Source organism: Poecilia reticulata, linkage group LG21, assembly GCF_000633615.1.
Source record: "Poecilia reticulata strain Guanapo linkage group LG21, Guppy_female_1.0+MT, whole genome shotgun sequence".
NCBI lineage: Eukaryota > Metazoa > Chordata > Actinopteri > Cyprinodontiformes > Poeciliidae > Poecilia > Poecilia reticulata.
Genome location: NC_024351.1, coordinates 14307114 through 14329610, shown reverse-complemented (window position 1 = coordinate 14329610; position 22497 = coordinate 14307114). Strand labels below are relative to the sequence as shown.

General features: G+C 39.0%; 1 protein-coding gene and 1 long non-coding RNA gene across 4 annotated transcripts in view; one reads left to right on the top strand and one right to left on the bottom strand.

Annotated features, from left to right (window-relative positions):
• The window catches only part of LOC103457691 (estrogen-related receptor gamma), a 37641-nt gene that overhangs the window by 14210 nt on the left and 934 nt on the right, over positions 1-22497 (bottom strand). For 2 of the 3 annotated variants that reach the window (XM_008398019.2, XM_008398020.2), the window contains exons 1-4: positions 13508-13844; positions 7084-7335; positions 6832-6989; positions 5784-5900 (exon numbers count right to left, since the gene is read on the bottom strand). In XM_008398019.2, the coding sequence (XP_008396241.1) occupies positions 5784-5900; positions 6832-6989; positions 7084-7335; positions 13508-13563 (583 nt within the window). In that variant the 5' untranslated portion in view covers positions 13564-13844. Of the gene's footprint in view, positions 1-5783; positions 5901-6831; positions 6990-7083; positions 7336-13507; positions 13845-22497 lie in introns of those variants that run through there. The other variant, XM_008398021.2, reaches the window with a different exon arrangement.
• On the top strand, positions 11274-21676 carry LOC103457692 (uncharacterized). Its single transcript, XR_532464.2, has 3 exons — positions 11274-11444; positions 20530-20729; positions 20846-21676. It is a non-coding gene; the product is annotated as an uncharacterized LOC103457692 (long non-coding RNA).

Below are 22497 nucleotides of genomic sequence, written 5' to 3'. Positions count from 1 at the left end.
AGTTAGATAAGTTTTATCAGGAGTCATAACCTCTCAGCTTCCACTTGCCAAAGGGTCAGCAAAATTTACACTGACAGCGGTTAATTCTGTTTTGTTTTGTGGTTAAATGAAAGAGCCTGGACTTTCAATTCTTAGGTTTGAAAGAATGAATGAAAAAAATCTGCAAGTTTATGAAATAAGAATAAAATGATTTTCATGATTTCCACATTAATAAAATAAAAACAAAAAACACATTGTTTTCAATGTAATGATAAAATATTAGAGATCCAAGATTTTTTTGTTCTGCACTACTTCTACTTACAAATACAAAAAAATAACTAAAGCTGCTCTTTTTTTTATTTACTATATAGTGAAAACTTTGCTCAGCTCAGCCACTGCAGATGGCCTCAAAAACCACCTGCAGCTTGAAAAACAGGATGAAATAAAGGAATTGCATGTAAGAGGAAAATAAGAGTACCGATTGGCAAAGAAGGACATTGACTAGAAACCATCGAAAAACGTTTCCTCTACCGGCTTTCCTCTCAGACGGACAAGTAGTCACAGGAGTGATATCAATTATTTGCAAATCAACTGTCCAAAGACAGACAGGACCATAAAACAGATCTAAAGCTTTTGATAAGACTTTTACATGCAGACACTTGTTACATTTAAGCTTTTGTCAAATCCGACGGATCCCACAATAAACCCTAGCTTTAAACAAAAAGTCAAGTTTCAAATCTGAGCGAGCCCATAAATTTGAATGTGCTTATGTCAAATTTAAGTTTTAAAACATGAAAGATGCTGATCAATGTTTAAAATAAAAAATTTTAAGACAGAAATTATTTAACATAAGCATAAAGAGTTCTTGACTTTAATTGCTTTCTTGTTGTTTATGTAAACGAGCAGTTAGTGACACATATTGTATCCATTACAGCCTGTTGTGAAACCAAAATAGAAAATAATGGCTATTCATCACTTGCCGCACTGGCATCATATAACTGGAAGCCTCGATGCAGAAACCAATAATTGAGAATAATTTAGGGATTAAAAGACACAGATGTGATACCAAGAAGTCATAATCGTGTTGTCATTGAAGTAAGTTTTGTAAATAGTTTAACAACTTGAATAAGCACGGTGTGCTGCCATTTTTCCCAGAGCCAACCAAACACTGAACCTAAACAGAGACTTAAGTTTCTATTTATATATTTTGTATTTTGGGTGCCCAATATTGTTTCTGATACACACTGGAAAGATGAAAGTTTATAGAGGGAAGCTTCTTTACTAGTTGTCACTAAATTAAATGCAGTGCTCCTTGAACCATACTTTCATATACTTTCATATTTTAAAGCTTAACCAGCAGTATTTAAGCCACTTTACAATAAAAATGATTTTCTCTACTTTTTTCTCTTTTCTTGTGTTCACTTTTCCCATATTTAATGAATCTTTTGATGACCTGACATCATTTAGGGTTTGAGGACTAGAGACTGTACTGATTGGTGGAGGATCCACACAAACAGCGGTGGATAGCATTGTGCTGCTGTGTGCCACTTAACCTGTTCAGCTACAAATAACTTCTGAAAAGGAATATACTGAGCATTAGCACTTGGTTCATCTGACACAGCTTACTGTTTTCTAATTGAGGTGGAAAGCTAGGGGTCAAAAGGTTATGCGTTTTTGATGAGATGCTAAAATCACGGCGCCGTATATCTCCCTGGCATGAACACTACAGCGGATCTAAGGCGTCTTGGCATTATTGTCTAAACTTGAAACTTTTTCCCAGTCAACATCCGAAAATACCAGCAGCTTCCTAACAGAGGTCTTGTGTAAGCATAGCCTTAAAGTGTAGAAGGCTAACATGCTACAGCAATGGGACAAGTATTAGCTCTTCATTGCCACATATTAACTTGAGTAAATTTTAATTTAAAGAAATGAACTATAAGCTGAAAATTTAATGTGGATTAGCTTCCAAACAGTTTGTTTCATATTTGCTGAATGCTTGATTTACAGGCGAACTAAGTTTTATTCAAGTGTTTGTGTTCTGCTATGACAGAAGATGATGTCAAAACTAAGTATAATGTTTCATAGTGGAATGTGCTGACAACTAAAAGGCCAAGAATAGCTTTGGTGGATAACAAGAGACAGAGACACACACACACACAGTACCTCATTGTTCTTCTGGACTGCCCATCAGCGTTTGATAAGGACAACCACATTCATCATCACACGGCCATTCTTACAGCATTTCCACATAAGAAGTTTTCCGGTCCAGAAAACAGGTCCCACAGCATACACTCATCTAGTTTAGCCTGTTCTCCACCTCCATCGCCGCTGCCTCCATGTTCCCACCACAAACAATCCCACGCATCTCAGATGTGGCGACACATATACAGCTTTAAAGTATTACCGCATCCTAAATCTTTACACTTTTTGTCACGTTGCTTCCTCAAGCTCGTATCTGTTTTACTGCGATTTTAAGGGAAGAGAAAAGATTGCATGATTTTCAATTTCTGCTACAAATATCCAAAAGGTATTCTGAATTTATATTCATTCTCTGTTTCTCTCAAACTCTTAAAAAAGGATCCTGAACAAATGACTGAGTTCAGAAGTCACCTAAGGGGTTAGATTAATTCAAAATGACACATTCTCACAGAGAACTGTTCATTACTGCAAACCTACGCAGATAAAGCCATCCTTCGAAACTGACAGGACAAAGCAAACACGTGGAAGAAGGTGCTCTGGTCAGATGAGACTAAAACCAAACTTTTTTTTTCCCCAATATATGAAATGCAACATGTGGCAGAGAACCAACAATACTAACATGGAGGAGACCGCGTCTTAATGCGGGGATTCAGATGAAGCAGAGATTCTCCTTCCATAAAGACAACAACTCCAACCATCCAGTGAATACCACAATGAAATGGCATTCACTTATAAAATAATATTAAAATTACATATTTGTTTACTTTACAGTTGTACTTTTAGTTGTTTTGTCACATGACATCCTACAAAAATACACTAGAATGTGCAGCTGTGTTGTGGTAGTCTCCACACCTTAGTAGCATCCGAAACAGCAGATAGCTTCTTATTGACTGATGGAAATGGTGTGTAGGGTCTGAATCATCTTTAGTGGAACTTTAATGCAACTAGAAAATGAGGAAGCATATATTGTTTTTTTTATTTTGCAACCATGGTCCTATTGTCCTAGCAAAGTGAAAGCTTCTGTGGAAACAGTTACCTAAACGGGGCTTAATCAAATCCTGCCTGGGGTCTATATGTCTTTTAGCTGCTCTTTTAATATGGCTCTGACTCTCCTCATTAAACTTCACAGCTCCCTCTGTCTCTGTTTACTGCGGCCTCTCCAGGGGGAGAGGGGCATTACGAGACACGATGAAGCGCGTTACGAGGGCGCTTACGACAGGAGTTACGAGGGGCAGTTCGCGTTTCACGGAGGTCCAGGAATCCCACAAGGCATCTGGAGGAATTTATGAGGCAGGGGGACGTAGCAAAGGGGGGCTGAGAGAGGAGGGGTGCTGTTGATGCCTCAACCCTATTAAAAGCAGCTAATATAGAAAAAGATAGCACTGAGGAAAACACACCCAGGTGTGAGTGTGGATCTGAGATCTTGATAAGGCGTTTAAACGTACACGGAAATGTGTAAACGTGCTATAATTGGTTGCATCTATAATTCACTGTGCATATACATGCTGCTGCACATTCAGGTCCAAATAGGAAATAATAAATCCTCTTTCAGGTCTAGAACATTTGGGGTTGCTCACTTTCAAAACATTCACAAAAATTCGAGACTATCAGAAATCGTGAACATGTCTTTAGGAGGTAAAACTAAAACTGTGTTTCTTATTGAAGAACAGAGCTGAGGAAAAATGGCTACAAACTGAGCTTTAACTTTCTCCATATAAAACGTTTATAACCTCCAGTTTGAGTCATGACTTTGGTCAAGTACTCTAGTTAGCACGCTCCTTTTGAGAAAAGCCAATTCATGTCAGGCTTTAGAACTGAAATGATTTGTGCCTAAATCAATAAGACAATCTGGAGCTGCTATCGTAAGAAAACTTCATTTAAAATCCCCAAAGAGGGACAATAAAATCCCAGACTAATGCAGCTGTGTATTTTATAAATCCAAAGTACTTGGTTGTTTAATATTTTTATTTTTAATTCTATTTAATATAACACCTTGAAAGAAATTGAAAGCTCATGAGCGTATGTTTTGTATATTGTATTGTAATTGTAATCTAATTTAGAAGCTGTTTTTGGAGAAATGACTTCTTCTTGGCAGAGTGGCATTTCAGTCAATGTCAGTACAGGACTTGTCCGTGGATAGTGACACACGATGTTGTGGTTTAATCACAACACCAGCACCAAAACAACTCCAAGCACTTCGGTAAAAGTCACCTGAACGGGTAAGATCTGTGATGGGGAAATATTTCAATTCAGATATTACGATCGAAACAAAAACAAAATCAAAAACTGGACCGGACCATATCTTACACAAACATTTCCCGAAGGTGACATTAGCGTTACTGAAATATGGAGAGAGAAAAAAAGAGCACAGAAAAGTAGAAAATGTTGAAAATATTGTGAAACAGGTCTAGTAAAATGCAGGATACCTTAATGTGCTATTTTCTTTTTTCCTACATAATCTACTTTATTTATTATTTACACACATCATGATTTGCAGACATCAGTCACTTAGTATAAACTGACAGGCTTTTACTTTCATAATATATTAGGTATTTTTCCTGAGATCAAACTGCTCAACATTTACACACTCAGGTGTTTTATCTCCTCTTTCCTCTTTGGTAACTTACACACACACACACACACACACTTTCCTAAGCTGCACACAGCAGGAGACAAGTGGCCAGTACAGTAGGAGGCTGCTAATGTTTTCCTCTGTGAGTCACTTCTAAATCTGGACAACAATATGTCACCAGGCAGCAGGCACACAGGCAGACTAAAGGAGACTATCTGCGGCATGTGCACAGACCCACTTCAAATATTCATCCAGACGTGATAAAGTTTCATAGTAGAAAGCGGGTTAAAAAAATTCTTGAATAAGCCTGGCACACTACAAAGATTTTCAATTGGGTTCAGGTTGGAACTTTAGGAAGGACATTTCTGAAATTTGTTTTTGCCTCCTTTGTGCACCCTTAACTAGTTATTGTTCTGTTGAGACCCCCACAGATGCAGATGGACCATGCATCTGTTGATTTGATAAAGTGTTCAATAATTTGCATCATTCCTTTTGATGCAATGCATCAGATCAATCTGTAGCTAAACTGACCCGTAGCGTGATACTGCTACCACCATGATTGATTACATTGGTTGTGAGCCTAAACTTAATTATTCTTCTGGTCATTGTGGCAAAAAAAAAAATCTACCCATTTTCAACTAAATACATAATGAATAAGCTTCCTCCCAAATATCTATCATGGTGCTGGAATGTTGCCATGACACCTTCACAAATTGGCAAAAGTCCAGAAACTATTTTGGAGACCCTGCACAGCAAAGCGGGACATGACTGAACAGATAAGAGCCTGTTACTCATCGTTCAGTGCTGCGTTTACTCCACGTACACTGACCTACACACACATATATTATATATGGCAACACAAGGGTGCTTTCAGTTCACTGTCAATGGAGATAAGTCAGCTACAGCACAGGCCTAGTGGCCTTCTCTCTCCATGTCAGAAGTCTATAAGGATGAGACTGAAGCCCCCTGCCAGATTTTCCATCAGATCTATCACAGTGAAGCGAACAGTAAGTTACTTTAATGCACAGCTGACCTTCTCTCAACATGCCCACTGCCAGACACTTCACAAATCGACAGGCTTGGCAGGATTTTCTCCTTCTCTTGGTGATTTCACATTCGTTGGAAGCTGGGCAGCTGTATTCGATGTTACCTGGAGAGGGAAAGAGAGGGACAGGTAAGAAAAAAAGTGGTTGTCAATGATGTGGAAACAATTAAGTAAACTGGTTTACCAGTGTTTTGTATGACCAAACAATAGTCTACAGAAAAATAAAAATTGCTTATTTTTTCTGTTGAGGTTGTTTTCTTGGCATCTAAACTCAATTTTCTTTTGCGGGGAACTTTCCTACTCAGACTGAAACTGGGATTTATTGGGAGTATTTGAAAAAGTTTACTATATTCTCAATAAAAAAAATGTATTTTATCAACTAGCCAAAGTTGCCGGCTAAGCCTGATGGCATTGACCCAGTACAGGCCATCTCAGCTGCCAGCCTCCATTAGAAACAGGAAGTTTCTGACGAGCCAGACATCAGCTCTCTCTGTCCGATTTGAAAGCCGCTCAAGTCTACCCTTTGAACTTTTCTGCGGCAGCCAACTTCCAGAGCTCTTAACGAGACGAGGCACACCGGGTCCTCGACCTGGGCCCAGAGCCGACAGAGAGCAGGACAATCCCTTTAAAACACCCACACTGTGCGCTTTCAGTTCTCAGCTCCGAGGAGAAGTCAGAGCGAACACATTTAGCACTAGGCAGCTCAGCTATCTGCTGCTTCAAAGCCCGCAACCCCCAACATGTTGACTATACACACAATGTCCTGCAAGTTTAACCACATATCAGCTGTTTGCAAACAGATCTTTATTTAAAGCCTTTCTGCAGTTTGCAAAAGTGGGAGGCGGAAGCTATGAATTAACTGATCGGGGCTTGTTTACACCACAACAAAAGCTTGGGGTATAACTCCATCTGTGCCATGCTGCTCGTGAAACAGGTTTATACGATGCAAGAAAGCATTATCAGTCATGCACAATAAACTATAAAACCGAGCATCTTTCTGTGCATGAATATGTAGATTTTTTTTTTTGACACTTACCCTGGATGGTCCTCTTGAAAAAGGCCTTGCAAGCCTCACATGAAGCCACACCATAGTGATAGCCAGAGGCCACGTCACCGCACACCAGACACACCCGCTTCGCCACAGTGCCCAGCATGAACTCACACTTCACTTGGCCCTCGTCATCCCCAAACCTCCTGAATGAAAGTGGAAAGGTGAGGAGAAATGCGTTCAGTCGCCGCTCGTGGCACAACATGCGAGACAAGCTGAAAATCGATTTAAACACCCAACCTGGTGGTTCCGCCGTTGTTGGCCAAGCTAGCCGGGTGACCACAGAGGCTCGGCGAGTCCAGCCCGTTGTTGTGATTGAGGCCCTTGGTGAGGGGACCGTAACTGGAGTTTGTATCCGACGAGGAGCTACCTGGACTGGGCTGAGCTGGGCTGATGTCGCCCTGAGAGCTGGGGCTGGGGCTGGAGGGCTCCCGTTTTATTGAGGTGGGACAGGCGGGGTCCAAGCCCCTTACTGACATTCTGCCTGGTTGCCTGGAGAAGAAGGGAAGAGAACAAATGACGATCATTCTTAACGTGCCACTGGAAGCTCGCATTCATAAGCACGAACGTCATATTTAACCTGGATTTTAATTGCATATTTAAACCATCCTGTTTCCAGGGTGCAAAAAAAAATACAGCTACGACAGACAGACAGTATTCACATACAAATGAATTGAGCTCTGAATTACGATGCCTCCCAAGCGAGTCTTTTCTGAGGTTTTTCCTCTTTATGTCAACAACCCTAAGTGCTTTAACTACTTAAAGCACTTAGTTAAGTTTGCACATCCTTTCATTGGCCTATCAAACCACCCTTTCCTGAGTTGTCTGAACCAGCCGTTTGGGATCGACCACATATGCAAAGCCGCAGTGCATTACACTACTTTGTTTTTAAAGGAGGTGATTACTTAAGCAAACTCAGGGAAATAGAAAAGCCCGGGATAATCTACTCTGTTTCCTGTCACTGATTTTTTTTTTTTTGTTAATTTGTTTGTTTATTTTTGTTTTGTTTTAATATTTGTATTGAGTGTTATGGCACCACTTGTTCTTGTTGTCTCAGCGACTCTTTACCTGTCAAACACATCATAACCGAAACAAGTTAAGAGCTTGTTGTAATTGTCATTGTAGTAGGAAATGCAGTAGAACGTTAAAAAAATAAAATAGTTTCTGAAAAATTTAGCTTTTTCTTATCAAAGTGAAGGAGGTCAAATACTGAGAAATCTGGGACCGTTTTGATTTTCATTTATAGCATAAAAAACAAAATCTCCTATTTTTTTTTGTTTAAAAATCAATTAAGGCAGCATGCTTTTTGTTGTACTTCCGTTTTGATTCGATTTGACTAGCTTTTGGAGAAATATCTTGTGTTTATTAAAGTGTTTGGCCATAAGGTCCAGTAACCTATTTGAAATAAAACAGGGGAAGTTTGCAAGCCCAAGAGTAACATACCTACCGTGACATAACAGACTGGGAGCATCATGTTGTGGGGACGTTTTGCTGCTGGAGGAATTGGTGTACTTTACAAAATATCATGAAGAGAGGACGTTATGTGGAAATATTGAAGCAACATCCTGACACAGCTGAAAGTAAGTTGAAGTTTGGGGTTGAATGGGTTTTTTGACAAGCTAATCATGCTGACAAATTAGCTAGAAAAGTTACTTAATGACAGCAAAGTCAATGCAACGCGGTGGCTTTGTACACCAAGTCATGTCCGATATTCTTTTATCCATTTTTATAAAAAAGAAAAAAATATTTTAAAAAATATATATCAATATAGGTTTGTGGGGTCTCCATTCAAATTTTTGAACTACTTTTCAGTGTAATGCAGGGTTTTAAACATTTTAATATTCTAATTATTCTTTTAGTATTTCATTAGTTTTTGAAGGACTCCAAGCCAAAGACAATAATTTAAATAAAAAGCTCTATAAGAGCTTCCAGAAACAGAATTTACTCTTTAAATTTCTAAATGACAAAGAAACAGCACACACACATATAATACAACAATTGCCATTACTTCTACCATAATATCTAAATAGTAAGAGATGACCTGCATGCGTCATGTGTCACAAACCTATTAATAAGTAAAGAAGTGACCACAGCAGACTCTCTGTCACCAAGCTGAGGAGGAAACCAGCTGAAGTGTACAGTGGGCCCGCAGGCATGCGCCGTGCTCTCACACATCCTGAAAACACACGCATACTCCGATGGTGGCATCAGTCTTTTGTGCCTGGCTGTAAAAATAAGGAGCTTAGCCCGTCTCCCCTCTTCTCCTCACATGAAGATTCCTGCAATCGCTTCACACGTCGCAGCACACATGTCTTCATAAACACCCTGACACATACTTGCACGCAACTGTTTGTCGCCAGGCCCAACTCTAAAAGGAGACTGCAGGTTCGCTTTTGTCTCGCATAAACACGCGCATGCACACGATATGTACACTTCTCAGTCTCCACTCTCTGCATGGCGAGGTGGATGTCCAAGTTGATCTGTTTCCTGCCATGTAAATGAGTCTTCCCATCAAAGGCTATTTGGTAGGCAAACAGGCTGGCTGTTTTAAACCACCCACTGAGCAAACCATGGCCACGCGCTACTGACCCCTCTATGGAGCCACAAGAGCAAGCGCAAAGATGCACGATAAAAAACACACTTAACTTAAGATAAAACAATGAGCAAGAAAATCTTTAGAGGAAAACCGCAGGAGAGGAATCACTGTAACTATTTAACAAAGAGTGGATATTTCAAAAACTGCCAGTAGCCAAGAGGCTGAACTTTTCTGAATATGTCAGATATGTCTGTGTACTAATTATGACACATAAATGCTCACAGAAGGATAAAAAGACAACATTTTTGCAGCATGTGCACAAAAATGACATGACATGACAGTTAAAATAATTTAAAACTGTAATGTTTGTCTATTGATGTTTTGATCTGCAGACCAGAGTGTAAACATAGAATAGACATCAACTACATTTCTTAATAGTTTGAGTATTAGAAGTCCACTCTGCTGAGCTCAGCAAGCTGGTTGATTAGTCAGGCTATCTGCTGAAACAGCCGCACTGCAATCAGCCGCTTAACAAACATCCCACCATCTGTGAAACTGGGACTAACTGTGTTTTCTGCTAACATTGAAAGAATCTACCTGCTTTGAACTAAACATAAGTAGTTAAGGTGAGCAGAATGTGACACATTCCACCACTTTTTTGCCATTTACCTGTTTCTAGTACTGCTGAGTAGGTAGGGTTCATTAATTTAATCTGGGCAGCCAGCCAGGTAAGAAATATTTTTTTATTGGGAAGTTTTGATCAACTGTTCTCCAAACTGTGCCTTGGTAACTTGTGTCCAGGCTTCCAGTTACAAGACTCTCATCCCCTTGCCATTTCCAATCTCATTTAAAAAAACGGCACGGAGACGAGGAATCTGTTGTCATCCGTCCATCATAGGCGTTCGTGCTGCTTTGCAAAGCCTGACAGATGCATACTTTCAGCTCTCTTGCTGGAATGCATCCCAGTGCTTTGAGTCAATGCTTTGCTTTCATAATGAAATGCTTGATCACTTTGGTAAATTGCTAATTTACACCACCGCATAGCCCATCGACATCGCAGCTCCAACGGCCCAGTTCAAAACGAATAAACCAGAATGGCGTCTCAATGGCCATTCTGAGTTATCTCTTTTGTGCCCAAGGATCTAAAACAACACTAACTGCACCTTGGGAACAAAGGATAAAATGCAGCGTGAAATGAAAAGAGATGCAGGCAGGAAGAGGGAGTGGGAAAAAAAGCTGGACAGAAAGAGAGGGAGAGTCCTGTGGCTCATTAACCTGGGAGGGATGGGGGAGTTGAGGAAAAAAAGAGAGGGCAACACTTTCTGGCTAATAAGCAGAGCCATAATACAGACAATGGCCCACTGCAGAAGTGAAAAAAGGAGTTGGAGGGAAGAAAGAGATAAAAGAAGAGTTAAGTTACCAAGCTAAATTAAGAGAAGATTGCCAAAAGCAAGAAATAAATTTAAAAAAGGCAAATCCAGCGATATTCCGGGGCGTGTCGCCTATCCGTTCAGCTCAGTCTTACACGGCCGCAGAGAGGTGATTTAGGTCACCGGGGTCTCAGTAGTGCTTTTTTTTTTCTACTAATGATCGAGAGATGAGCGGGGATCAGTGACACCCTCAGCCAACTAAGAGCCTTACGCAGGCTTTGGATGAATCCACGAGATGAAGCACTTGAGGCTGGATCCTCAGACCCGCGGGTTCTGGAGAGAGATGGACGCAGGACGAAGGGGGAGGGGGGGGGGGGGTGATCTGCAGCTGTCATCGCCCTCCTTCCGGTTCCTTTATCTGATTGCTTGTGTCACATGCAATCAGACAACCTGTGCGTCCACATGTCTTCCCGTCTCCCTCTGTCTATCTTCTAATTGTCTTTTCTTCTCCGCTGCCGGCGGAAGGTTAATTTCAATCGTGAAACGCTCGCTGCTGAAATCTGCTGAGCGATTATGCCACAACCGATAAAAGCCGAACAGTGATGATAATAGATTCGGCTCTTTTTTTTTTTTTCTTCTCACTCTTCTTTTTAAATGATTACAGAAAATATGGACAATCAGAAAGCAATTCTGTGGTGAGTAATTTAACACCTGCTTTGAACAGCAGCTTTTTCCGAACTCCATTTTTGGGGTAAAATATTCTGCTGGGAAGAAAAACTGGATTGAACACAAACATTTAGTTGATTATGTTTTAGAAGCAATCGTCAATAAGATTTAGCTTAAGCTGCATAATGCATGAAATCTCAATTGAAATGCAAAGTGTTTGTAATCACAAACGCTTTTACATTTCAAGCGTCAATACAATATGTAATTTGGCAGTTTCCATTTCGTTCACACTTGATACAGATTTTAGTGACCGAAATGTTAAGGATAGTGGTAGTAACACTGTGAAAGAGACTACAATGGGAAAATCTAAAACAGTTCAAATAAATTAAAATATTCTTGTCCTGCTATTTGTATAGCTTTCCTAACCTTATTAGAGCTTTAATATGTAGTTAATTAGCTAAAACACTGTTTTTTAAAATAACATTTTATACACCAAATGGATAATCTGGTTGTATGAGGCTCAAATCTGAATATGATTAGGGGACCTTTCAAAACTTTTGCTCATTCCAGCTCAACTAATTGTCCCTTTACAATAATCTCACATGCCTTATATACCTCTTTTTTATGAATATTATGGTTTGTAGTTGGTAAAAAAAAAAAAAAAAAAGTACCACCTTGCTGAATGACTTTGTGTAGATTATAATACAATTACAAAATAGTATAACATGTTTTAAAAAGTTAATGAAAATATTAAACCATGTTTTTGTTTGTTTGGTTAACAGAAACGTTTTGAGTTCAGAAAACACTAAGCAGAGAATTACCACATCCAACTAAAACTGTGTCTTTGGTTTACTTGGTTTGGTTCATGTGACTTTGGTTAAGCGGTAGATAATGGACGAATGCATGGATTCTGATTTTGACTGATTGTTTTTTTTTTTACATAAGGACTTTGACACGTAACAGACAAAAATGAAAGGCAGGTGCTTTGTCAGAGGAAGTAGCTTTAGATTTCAAATAAAATGAATCTATTGCAAAGTTATCACAATTTACACATCGAGACTGACTGAAGCTGATTAGGGAAAACTGGCAGAACCTCGATCTCCGGGTGTTTGTTGAATCTCTACTATCAAAAGCATTGCACATTTTCTGTTATTCCTACATTTGTAAACTTCTCTTTGGTGACAATTGTATTTCTGCTGGGGTGGAGGCCCTGAGCAGTTGCTTAGTTTGCACATGCCTTGGTCTGGCTCTGAACACTTTCCAATCATTATCATGTCTTTAGTAGAAGACGTGCAATTTTATCGGATTGTTTCTAAGCTCAAGAACGTGCAGCAAAGTGATCAGACCCAATTAAGAGGAAACTGACCAACTTCAATCTTTGGCAATTTAATTGATGCATTTCTAGCACTATCAAAAGTGTGCTCTTTGTATAGTTGATGCAAATTTAGTACTCCTACATTTGTAAAATTGACTGTAAGTGACTTTTCTGTAAGTGACACCTGCTAGTGTTGGGACCCTACGCAATTTTTTGTTTGCCTACACCTTGCTCCATCTCTGCAGACAAGGCAGAGTTTTCATCCGAGTAATACCTGTTGATGTATATTTTATACTAAGGATCATTCTGAAGGCATTATGCCAAATGTTGCCAATATGGATAGCAAATACTTGTATTCATATCTATCAGAGCAATATTCAGACTAGAAAATGTCAAATTATGCCATTCCAAATATATTTTTGGCAGTGCATGTTTAGTTAACTACTGGCCATTTTAAAGATACTTTCTAATTCATAGCTAATAAAATTAAGCAAGTGTGAAAACGCTAAATATGATTACATGGCTAAAATTTGAGTAACTGGATTTAGTGCAAATAGTCTTAATCACTACAAAAGTGATTGTCTGAGATGTATTATGAATTAAATTACCTCATACAAGAGATATACGTCACCTGATAAACAGGTAACTTAAAAAAAAAGAAAAATATTTTAAATTAATTCAAATATATTAATATCCACTTGACCTACTCAAGCTTTTCAGCTCCAACCGGAGACTTTAAAGCCCAATAGGATAACATTATAATGAAAATGTACTTACTCTGTGTCAGAGTGGTAGCTGAAACACTCAGGGAGGTACAGGTCGACTAAATCCATGTGCGCTCTGCTACCATACCCCGAATAAAATAATTAATTAGAAATGCTTTGTTTTCTTTCTCTCTGTATTAGCGCCTTTCACTGCCTAAGTTACACCTGCCCTTCAACTGTTGCTAAATTACACTTTTCCTGCTTGGGAACTTTCTGTCTCCATCTACTGCCCTCTCCTCTGCCGTGTCTCCCTCTCAGCTCCGCTCATGCTCCGCCTGTCTTCCTGTCACTCTCACTTCTCACTAAAGCTGCTCCCCGCCGCCTTTGTAGTCTGGTCGGACAGTTGTGACTGAAAACTGCGGGCTGCTTGTCACCAAAGCGGTCGCTTCATCGCGCAAGCTGATTGGCCGCCCTCTAAGCCAATCAGCTGCGCTCATAGCCACTTGGGCAGGTGGATGTGAGTAACTTGCTGTGCCTATTTAACAGGTTTAAGCTGTCAGCGTGGGATCGTGGATTACAATTTATCAGGCACACAAATAAATCCAGTTCTCTTTTAATTTATTTTAATTAGAAGATTTTCCATCAATTGCAAAGCTAAAAATGTTTATACACACAGTTCACAACTGATATTTTCACAGTTTATCAATGATTTGTTTTAAGATTGCAGTATTATGTACTTTCCAGTCACATTGTATCTCTTTATAGAAGTTTGCTTATCAATTATTTACTTTAGAAGAGGGATTATTTGTGTGCATGTCAATTAGTTAAATTTGGCATAATTAAGCACAATTATTTTCCATGTCAATATCTTTCAAATGAAATGGGCTGTTTAAAAACTTTGAATCGCTAGATTTGGGTTTTTTGTTAAAAGAAACATGGTATTTTAAACTTGAAAAGATAGCAAAATACCAAGGAATATGTCTGGAATATTATGGCATCATTACACAAAACCTCCAAATAAACGTTAGGACATTCTCACCCACATTACTGTATTTCCCAAATGTAATGTAAAGTTAGCTGCTATCCACAGAGACAGCACATAAACAAACATATGGACATCCACATTCCAAACCACATTAACGTAAATTCTACTTAAGCCTAAACTGACTTACCCGCTACAGCGCTGTTATCTGAGATAATCAGCTATGGCTCAGTGCCTAACATGATGCCTTTCTCCTTTCACTCACAAAGCACACGTGCAAACAAAATGGAAGGCAGAGAGTCCAGGTCAGCAGGTGCAACATAATGCAGCATTTTTTACAGCGCTACTCACAATAAGAAATTGTAAAATAAGACGGTATCACCAGAAGAAAAAAAATATATATTAAGGCTATCACTGTTTACTGTAGCAGCATTCCAGTCCATTCACAGAAAGGTGTTTGTTTAGAGAGGTACATTAAGCAAAAACTTGCAACCAAACATTAAAATTAATTTTAAAATCCACATATGTTCCACTTTCTTTTGAATAAACATTCAAGGCTGAAACATTTGCTTTGGCATCTGGATACGAATCGAATGCTTTTTTCCTTTTTTAAACTGCTTGGGATATTAATTCAGCTATTTTTGATCAAGAAAAATCTTGTGTATCAGTTAAAATCAATCCAGTATAAGAATGAGTTACCGAATTAATTTAACTTTTGTTCCCAGTAGAATAAATCTCAGCGTGTCCAAATATTATCTCTGATGAATTTTGAGCCAGTAATCCACACCACCCTGTGGTGAGATGTCAGGAACTCTAAGATGAGCTGCTTTTTTTTGTTTCCAGTTCTTTTGAATGAAGAATTGACCTTTAAACTTTGTGCCTCAAGTCTATAAAACATCAATAACTGAAACCACTGGCGTCACATTGTTTTTCTTAGAATTAACTGTTAGAATTTTTAAGTTATCCACCAATGAAATGCAACAAACATTGTTAATATACAGTCAAATATATCCTATGCACTTAGACTAAAGTCCCAACCGTCTACATTTTTTTTTTTTTTTTGCTGCCAAGCTTTTAGACTTTATGAAGCAGCTTGTCACATCTGTTCATTTGTTGAAGTGTGTCTGTTTAGGTGAATAATGAAGGATTTATATTTAATTTGCTCTATGAATATGTCTCACTTTAATTTCATAAACACTAGAAATTTCTCTCCGAGAACTTCTGTATTTAACGTAAATTCTACTCTGTAATTAATCCTTTTTGATGCATCTTCAGAATTTTCTAAAGGTTTTGCAAACTTTCAGTCACAGTTGTGAGTAGCAGAGTGTTTTATCCTGGTAGTACCAGCCAGTCTCTTTTCTTTACTGACCAACATGATGCCGTGTTTCCTGATCTTACTTCACAGGGCTGAAATAACCTGTGCTAATCTTTTGCTGAGATGAAGGCCGGACTGCAGACTGCATGCAGTGGACTTTATCTCATTATGCACCACATGAAACAATCGACCAACCAAAAACGTCATAACAGCTACATGCACACACGTACTGGGAATCAAATATGAATGTAGTTCATTACAAAAGCGTTCCCACAAAGTTCTTTTGTTGTATATTTTATATAATTTCACGAAGCAGCTGGAACATTCTGTATATATTTTTTAAGACTTTATGTGATAGACCAACAATACAGTTTATATAACCAGTTTTTGATGCAGATGTGACCGTAATGGTGTGTGTGTTCCAACTTTGAAGAGATTAGATGGAATTTACTCTGGTAGAATATTTTTTCAAGCCTCGCAACTAAGCTAACTAAGAAAATAAAATTATTTTCCTTTCCATTTACAATTATGAACTGCTTTGTGTTGGTCTGTCACATTACATGCACAAAGATTTGTGGCTTTAACGTGACACAATAGGAGAAAGATCAAGGAATCATAAGGAATCATAAAGAATCGTACATGCCCAAACACAAAGGCACGGAAAACAAAAGAGAGGAATATCTCAAAGTGAGCATTTTTTTTATTTTATTATTATTTTATTGGTGCCATAAACTACAACAAGACTGACATGATTAGAGAGTGATGATAAAATCTACTACAGTAATTGCATCACATAAAAATCTTCTCCTGAGAAATCCTCTTCTGTAAACCCTTCCTGAAACTTTAGTGCTGACATTAAAATGAAGTGGCTCTGATCTTCTCAGAGGCTCTTTCCACCGACAGTCAGGTGCCGTTTATTTCCACACGGTTATGCAGAGGAAATAAACTCACAGACTAAACTCACGACAGATTAATTATATTACCAGCCTCTGATTTAATTGTTTCGACAAAACAATTGTGCTTCACCCAAAACAGCAGGAGATAATAGCCATAGTAATAGCCATAGTAAGTCATGTAAGAGAAAGAACTCATCAAACTACGCTTTCATTTCTCCATTGACATTGACATTTTTATGAATGCATGATACAAAATAACAATTTTTTTGCATGCAAGCAATGTGATATAAATATAAGTTAAATATCTGCAAGGGGTTTCACTATACATGTTTTTATTTGGAGTCTGATTCCAGTAACCCCCGCTTAGTTGTGATGGACAACGATGCAGAAGATAAACAGAAGCAAACACATAGAGTAATAAGGATTTTTTTTTTTTGTTAGAATAATATGAAGCCTATTTATGATCTGTTTGGATGCTAGGTTAACTGGTAGGATAGGGATCATTATAAGTCTGTCTACCTGGGAATTGCAGCAAGAGAAAGTAGCAGTGATGCAATGGTTCTCCAGGAAGCATGATAAGAACACAGTGCATTAATCAAACTGTATGCTCTGTATATATATATAAAAAAGTGGATTCAAATGGTCCCTCAAAGTCAATGTCCAGATTTAATGAAATTTGGACATTCTAGTCAGTTCTGATACTCTCTCACAAACCTCTTTCATTAGCTCAAATGCTGTGCTGTAGCCACATGGGACACATACAAACAAAGAAGGAATTATAACAAAAATAAGTAAAATATAAATGGATGCTACATTTGGTGTTATCAGATACATGTGAATGTGGGAGCTTGTTTAGGCAAGGGCAGATTCTGCCTTGATTAATTCATGATTTTTAACAAAACACAACTAAACAAATAAAAGCTAACCATTACATGTTGTTCTGTAGGTCAAAAAATTATGCATGAATCTGTTCGTGGAAAGTCTGACTAGTAGCTATAAACATACTGTTGAGGAAATAACCTAAACCAGGCAAAAAGAGAGAGAGAGAGAAAAGAAGTGAAATAAATAATAGGGGAAGAATGACAAACTATGCATCATTACTGACATGAAGTGAAGCAAAAAACAAACAAAAAAAAAAACATCACTGACACACTCTAAATGCAACGAATGAAAGTCAACGAGGATGGTTGCTGCTAGACATCAACAGTATTTTTACACAGAGGCTGAGCTGAAGACAGAAGCTCAATTCCAGCTCCGGAGGGAAGCTGTCTGTAACAGGGCACCCAGCTGCCAGCTATTGACCCCATATACCAGATGCATACATTGCCATCTGCAGAAAAAGGAGAAATGTTTGTGTATGTGTGTGTGTGTGTGTGTGTGTGTGTGTGTGTGTGTGTGTGTGTGTGTGTGTGGAGGGGGTAGGGGAGTGTTTTCACCCTTTTTTCCTGAATCCCTAAACTCACAGCCACTGATTCTCATCCTCCGGGGACAGCTGTCGCATTTGCTTCCCAAACCGGACAGTCACCCTGCAAGTCCGGCTCCACCAAACACTTTGGCATTAGCCTCCAAACTAAAGAGCGTAATCTGCTTAGTTTATGTCTGACTCTTAGCCATCTATCAATTACCAGGACGGTGGGAAAAGACTATCGAACACCACTGTTCCTCCGCCCCACAAACGATTTTGAATATTTCCTGGAAGTGTACGGAGATACAAAAAGTAAAAAATAAGTTGAAGTAAATATATTCATGAAGAACATAAAAAAAAAGTGAGCTGTCAAGACATCAATTTAGACAGGTTTGAAGGCCAGTGAAAAAAATAAGGCTTTATAAAAGTTTTTTAAAGTATTTGAGTTAGGAGAGGCCCTGAGATGCCTGGGCAGTCAGGGAAAAATAAAAATAAACAAAACAGGTCATTCAGTGTGAGAATAAACAATATCTCGAATCTATACAGTTTTCTGTTTGGTGGCTCTAAATAGATGGATTGGAGGGAAATGATCCACAAACCGGCCGACAGACGAGCACTCGGACCCAGATTGGTTTCACATTGATCTGCGGCACACGGCATGGGGATCTAGATCTCCCTCGCTCACACATGCACCCATGGCAGAAACCCTAGAAACCCTCTGAGAGGAGCCTAAAGAAACAAAACCACTGAAATGTCACTCAGATCTGCTGGGACTTGCCACTGCTTCTCCACGGTGGGTCAATGGTCCTCAAATGGTTTTCACTTCTCTGTGCATCATACGGCCGCGCTGCAAAGGAAATGCAGGGAACCTTAGACTCACAGGAAGGCTTTCAGGCAGGCTGGATTTCATGTGGAGAAATTTAAGCTCATTTAATGACTATTTGAGACCAGGAAGCACACTGATGAATCCCTTTTTTTTTTTCAGCTTTGGGCTCATTCTGTAATAACTTGACTGGATTGCCCCCTAGAGGAGAAATTATTTCTACTGAAGGGGCAAAGCAAGTGCAGCTTGATCGCAAATGATGATGATGATTCACCAGAGCCGGGAGTTTAACCCTCAGCTCTGTCGTGCGGTCCGGACATATTGCCTCTGGCAGATGCCCGTCTGGAGGCCCTCGGGGTGATTAGTCTATGTAACCAAGCTTCTCCTAACAACATAATATGGATTACGGCGGCAAATACCCTTCATATTCTCAACAAGCAGAATTGGATTAAATGGTCATCTGTTGGTCATCTTCTTCTGCCCCTTTTCTTCGTACGGCGGAAGAGAAAGGAACATTTCCGGATTCGCATTTCCCTGTCAACAGGGCCCGTCGGCTTCTCAGCAAAATCTGGTCTTAAACCGATTTGCGCCTGCAAATTACTCACTTCTCTTCACCCATTAAATATTAGAAGTTTTTCCAAAGACAACTATGTTTTCTAAAATTGTTGCTTTTCACAAAAATAATTTAAAAATAGAAATATTACCTTGTTTTCTCAAGGATTTGTCTGCCATAAATGATACATTAGGGGTTTGTCGTAATTATTATAACCACAAACATTTTGTATGCAGGTGTTAAAACAGGTGGCACACATAGCATTTCTAAACACTGCATTGACGTTAACATTTTACCCCCACAGTTATTTCTGCTTAAAGTGGATAAAATAACACATCAGATTAAAACATTGTTACTCAGAAGGAGGCTCGCCCACTATAAATCTTGGGGCTCCTAACTTTTGAAGTTCAGTCAAGCACCCCAGTGAGATTGCAAGAGCCTTAAGAATTAAGACTGTAAGTTCTTATAAGTCTGGAAAGGGAATTAATGAGGTATCAAAAGAATTTAAAATCAGTCATTCCCCTGTACTGAAAACAGTCTATAAGTAGTCTCCAGCAGGGTAAAGGAAATTGTATAGAGTTGATGAGAATTTGGATAGAGCTAAATAGAGGACATGCTGAAAGAAAACCTGTTAGAGGTTGTAAAAGTCAGAAAAATGGGCTGAAGTTCACCTTCCACATCTCCTTGCTGAGCAAGAAAGTGCCTCTGTCAGACTTTCTGCTACTCAGTCTGTGTGTTGCATGTTTTTTTTCTGGATTTGATGTAGGCAAAGTATGACTAAAAAAAAAGTAGCTAATTTAAAAAGTACAACCTATAAGTATAAGTACTCGCAATTGTTTTTCACTACAACAGGAGGATAATGCCAGTGTGTCAGGCTTCTTGCTTACTTATCAGAGCTGCTTTTTCACTCCTGCACCTGGTTCCCAGACTCGTCCCAGGTGAGGAGCCACCACTGCGGGTCCAGCACAGACACACACACACACACACAAAATCCTGGGAGTCAGCACCGCACGTGTTTAATGCTGATGTCAGGAGCTCTTCCACACACTTTCACATACCCGCACTCGCACAGAGACAACGTACGCGCTCCCTAACCCATCATATCACTTTTATCTCCACAGGTGGCAAATTTAGCCCTCTGGCTCCGAGTCAGCATGTCATGGCTGAACAAGTCAACAGAAAAGACACAGAGACAGAGGAAAATAAGGCTACTTTTATGCGCTCAGCCCTTGGCTTCCTTTTCCGTCTGCCCACCTTTTTGATGACTGTCAGCAAGCTCCACTGCTCATCTTTCGGTGGATATTTTCCTGCTCCAGAAAAGGTACTAACACTGAAAAGTAAATTAATTTCTACAAATCAGTTGAAAAAAATGAAACTCAAATATTTCATTAGAATAGAAAGTCCTTCTACATCTGCTCTCTCTTCTCAAACCCCCAGCTGCTCGGTGTGGCACATGGCCGCTCGCACTAATCCAGGTTCTGCTGGAGGTTTCTTCCTGTTCAGGGGGAGTTTTTCCTCTCCACTGTCGCTACGTGCATGTTGAGTATGAAGGATTGCTGTAAAGTCACACACAGTGCAATCTGTTGTATCTCACTAGATACTCATGCAGAAAGAGTGACCAATTTGAATAGTGAACTGGGAAAAAAAAATAAAAATGATGACCTGAACTTAATCAACTCTTTGATAACTAGGTTCAGTTGTAGTGTATGTACTATAGACTGAAATTACTTATTTTGTAAAGTAGCTTGAGATTATGTGTAAATTAATGCTATGTAAACTGAATTGAATGTGTTAAAAAATAGTAAAGATCCAAAATGTAATTCTTAAAAAATATAACACTACATAAATCTAATTTTAAAAAAGAAAGAATTTAGAATACAGAGATGTCATCAAACTGAGAAGTTTCCCTACACTCTACAGATATGAACCAATTCTTCAGTTATTACTCTGTTTGTATTTGGGCTACTGAACTACAGTCCAGCCCTTCCTCTCCCCCCGCCCCCCAAGTAAAAACCCTTCTGACATCGTTTCATGGTGTATATTCCCCAAACTCTTGGAAATGTCTTTCACAATCCTATCAATCCCAGACTGCAGTTATCTACCCCTGTTGCTTGTGCATCCTTTTTGTAAACTTGACTTTATCCTTCCACTAAACCTTCCTCTAATACGTTTATCTTGCATCACTCCAAAATTTACTAAATCTCAAGTTGGCAGTATTTCCCGTGGTTTTGCAGCTAACAAAATGACAACAAAGTCACTATGCTATGAAAAAAATATTGTCCTTTAATGCGCTATTCTTCTTTTTTCAACAAACCTTGTATTTTTTTATGAGCTCTAAATTATAATTATTAAAATAAAAAACAATACTTAAATCACTTTCTACGTAAATTAATGCGCTATTTTAAATAAATAACCAAAATAAATGTACGTTTTGATCATTTTACATTTGTTTATACCCTTGTTCCTTTAATCCTATCTATCCAATCCGTGTTTCTTTTCCGTCCCTCCTTCTCCGTCTCATGTCATTAGATTGATTAGATTCTTCATAGTGTGCCACTAGGATGTTTCAGTTTTTTTCCCTGGCTCTTCCTCCTGTCCCCTCTTCATCGTGCTCTTTCAGGAACCCCCACCTTCTGGTCATCCTCTCACCCAGTTAGCCTTCCCAGCATGGCCTACTAATTCCCAGCCACACCAAAGGCACACCAATCAAAAGTTAATCATTTGCAAAATTAGACATATTGCCTTCCCATTACACATGCATAACAATCAATCTATCAACAGAAACAGACGAGGAAGAGAAAAATGTTCTGGGCAGTAATATTTGGTGGACAGTTTTTTTTTTTTTTTTTTTTTTAGATACAGCGCACTTGGACAAATGCTGCTGCAGATGCGTTTAGCAGCTGAACAATTTGCTGAAGTGCTCACAAAGTCACCCGTGAAGGTTTTAAATTAAGTGTGGATGGGATAAAAAGGCAGAGTTCACCAGGGTTCAAAGTAGATATTTACACACACACACACACACACACACACACACACACACACATACACACGCACACAAACACCCGTTTCCTCTCAAAGACCACACTGGA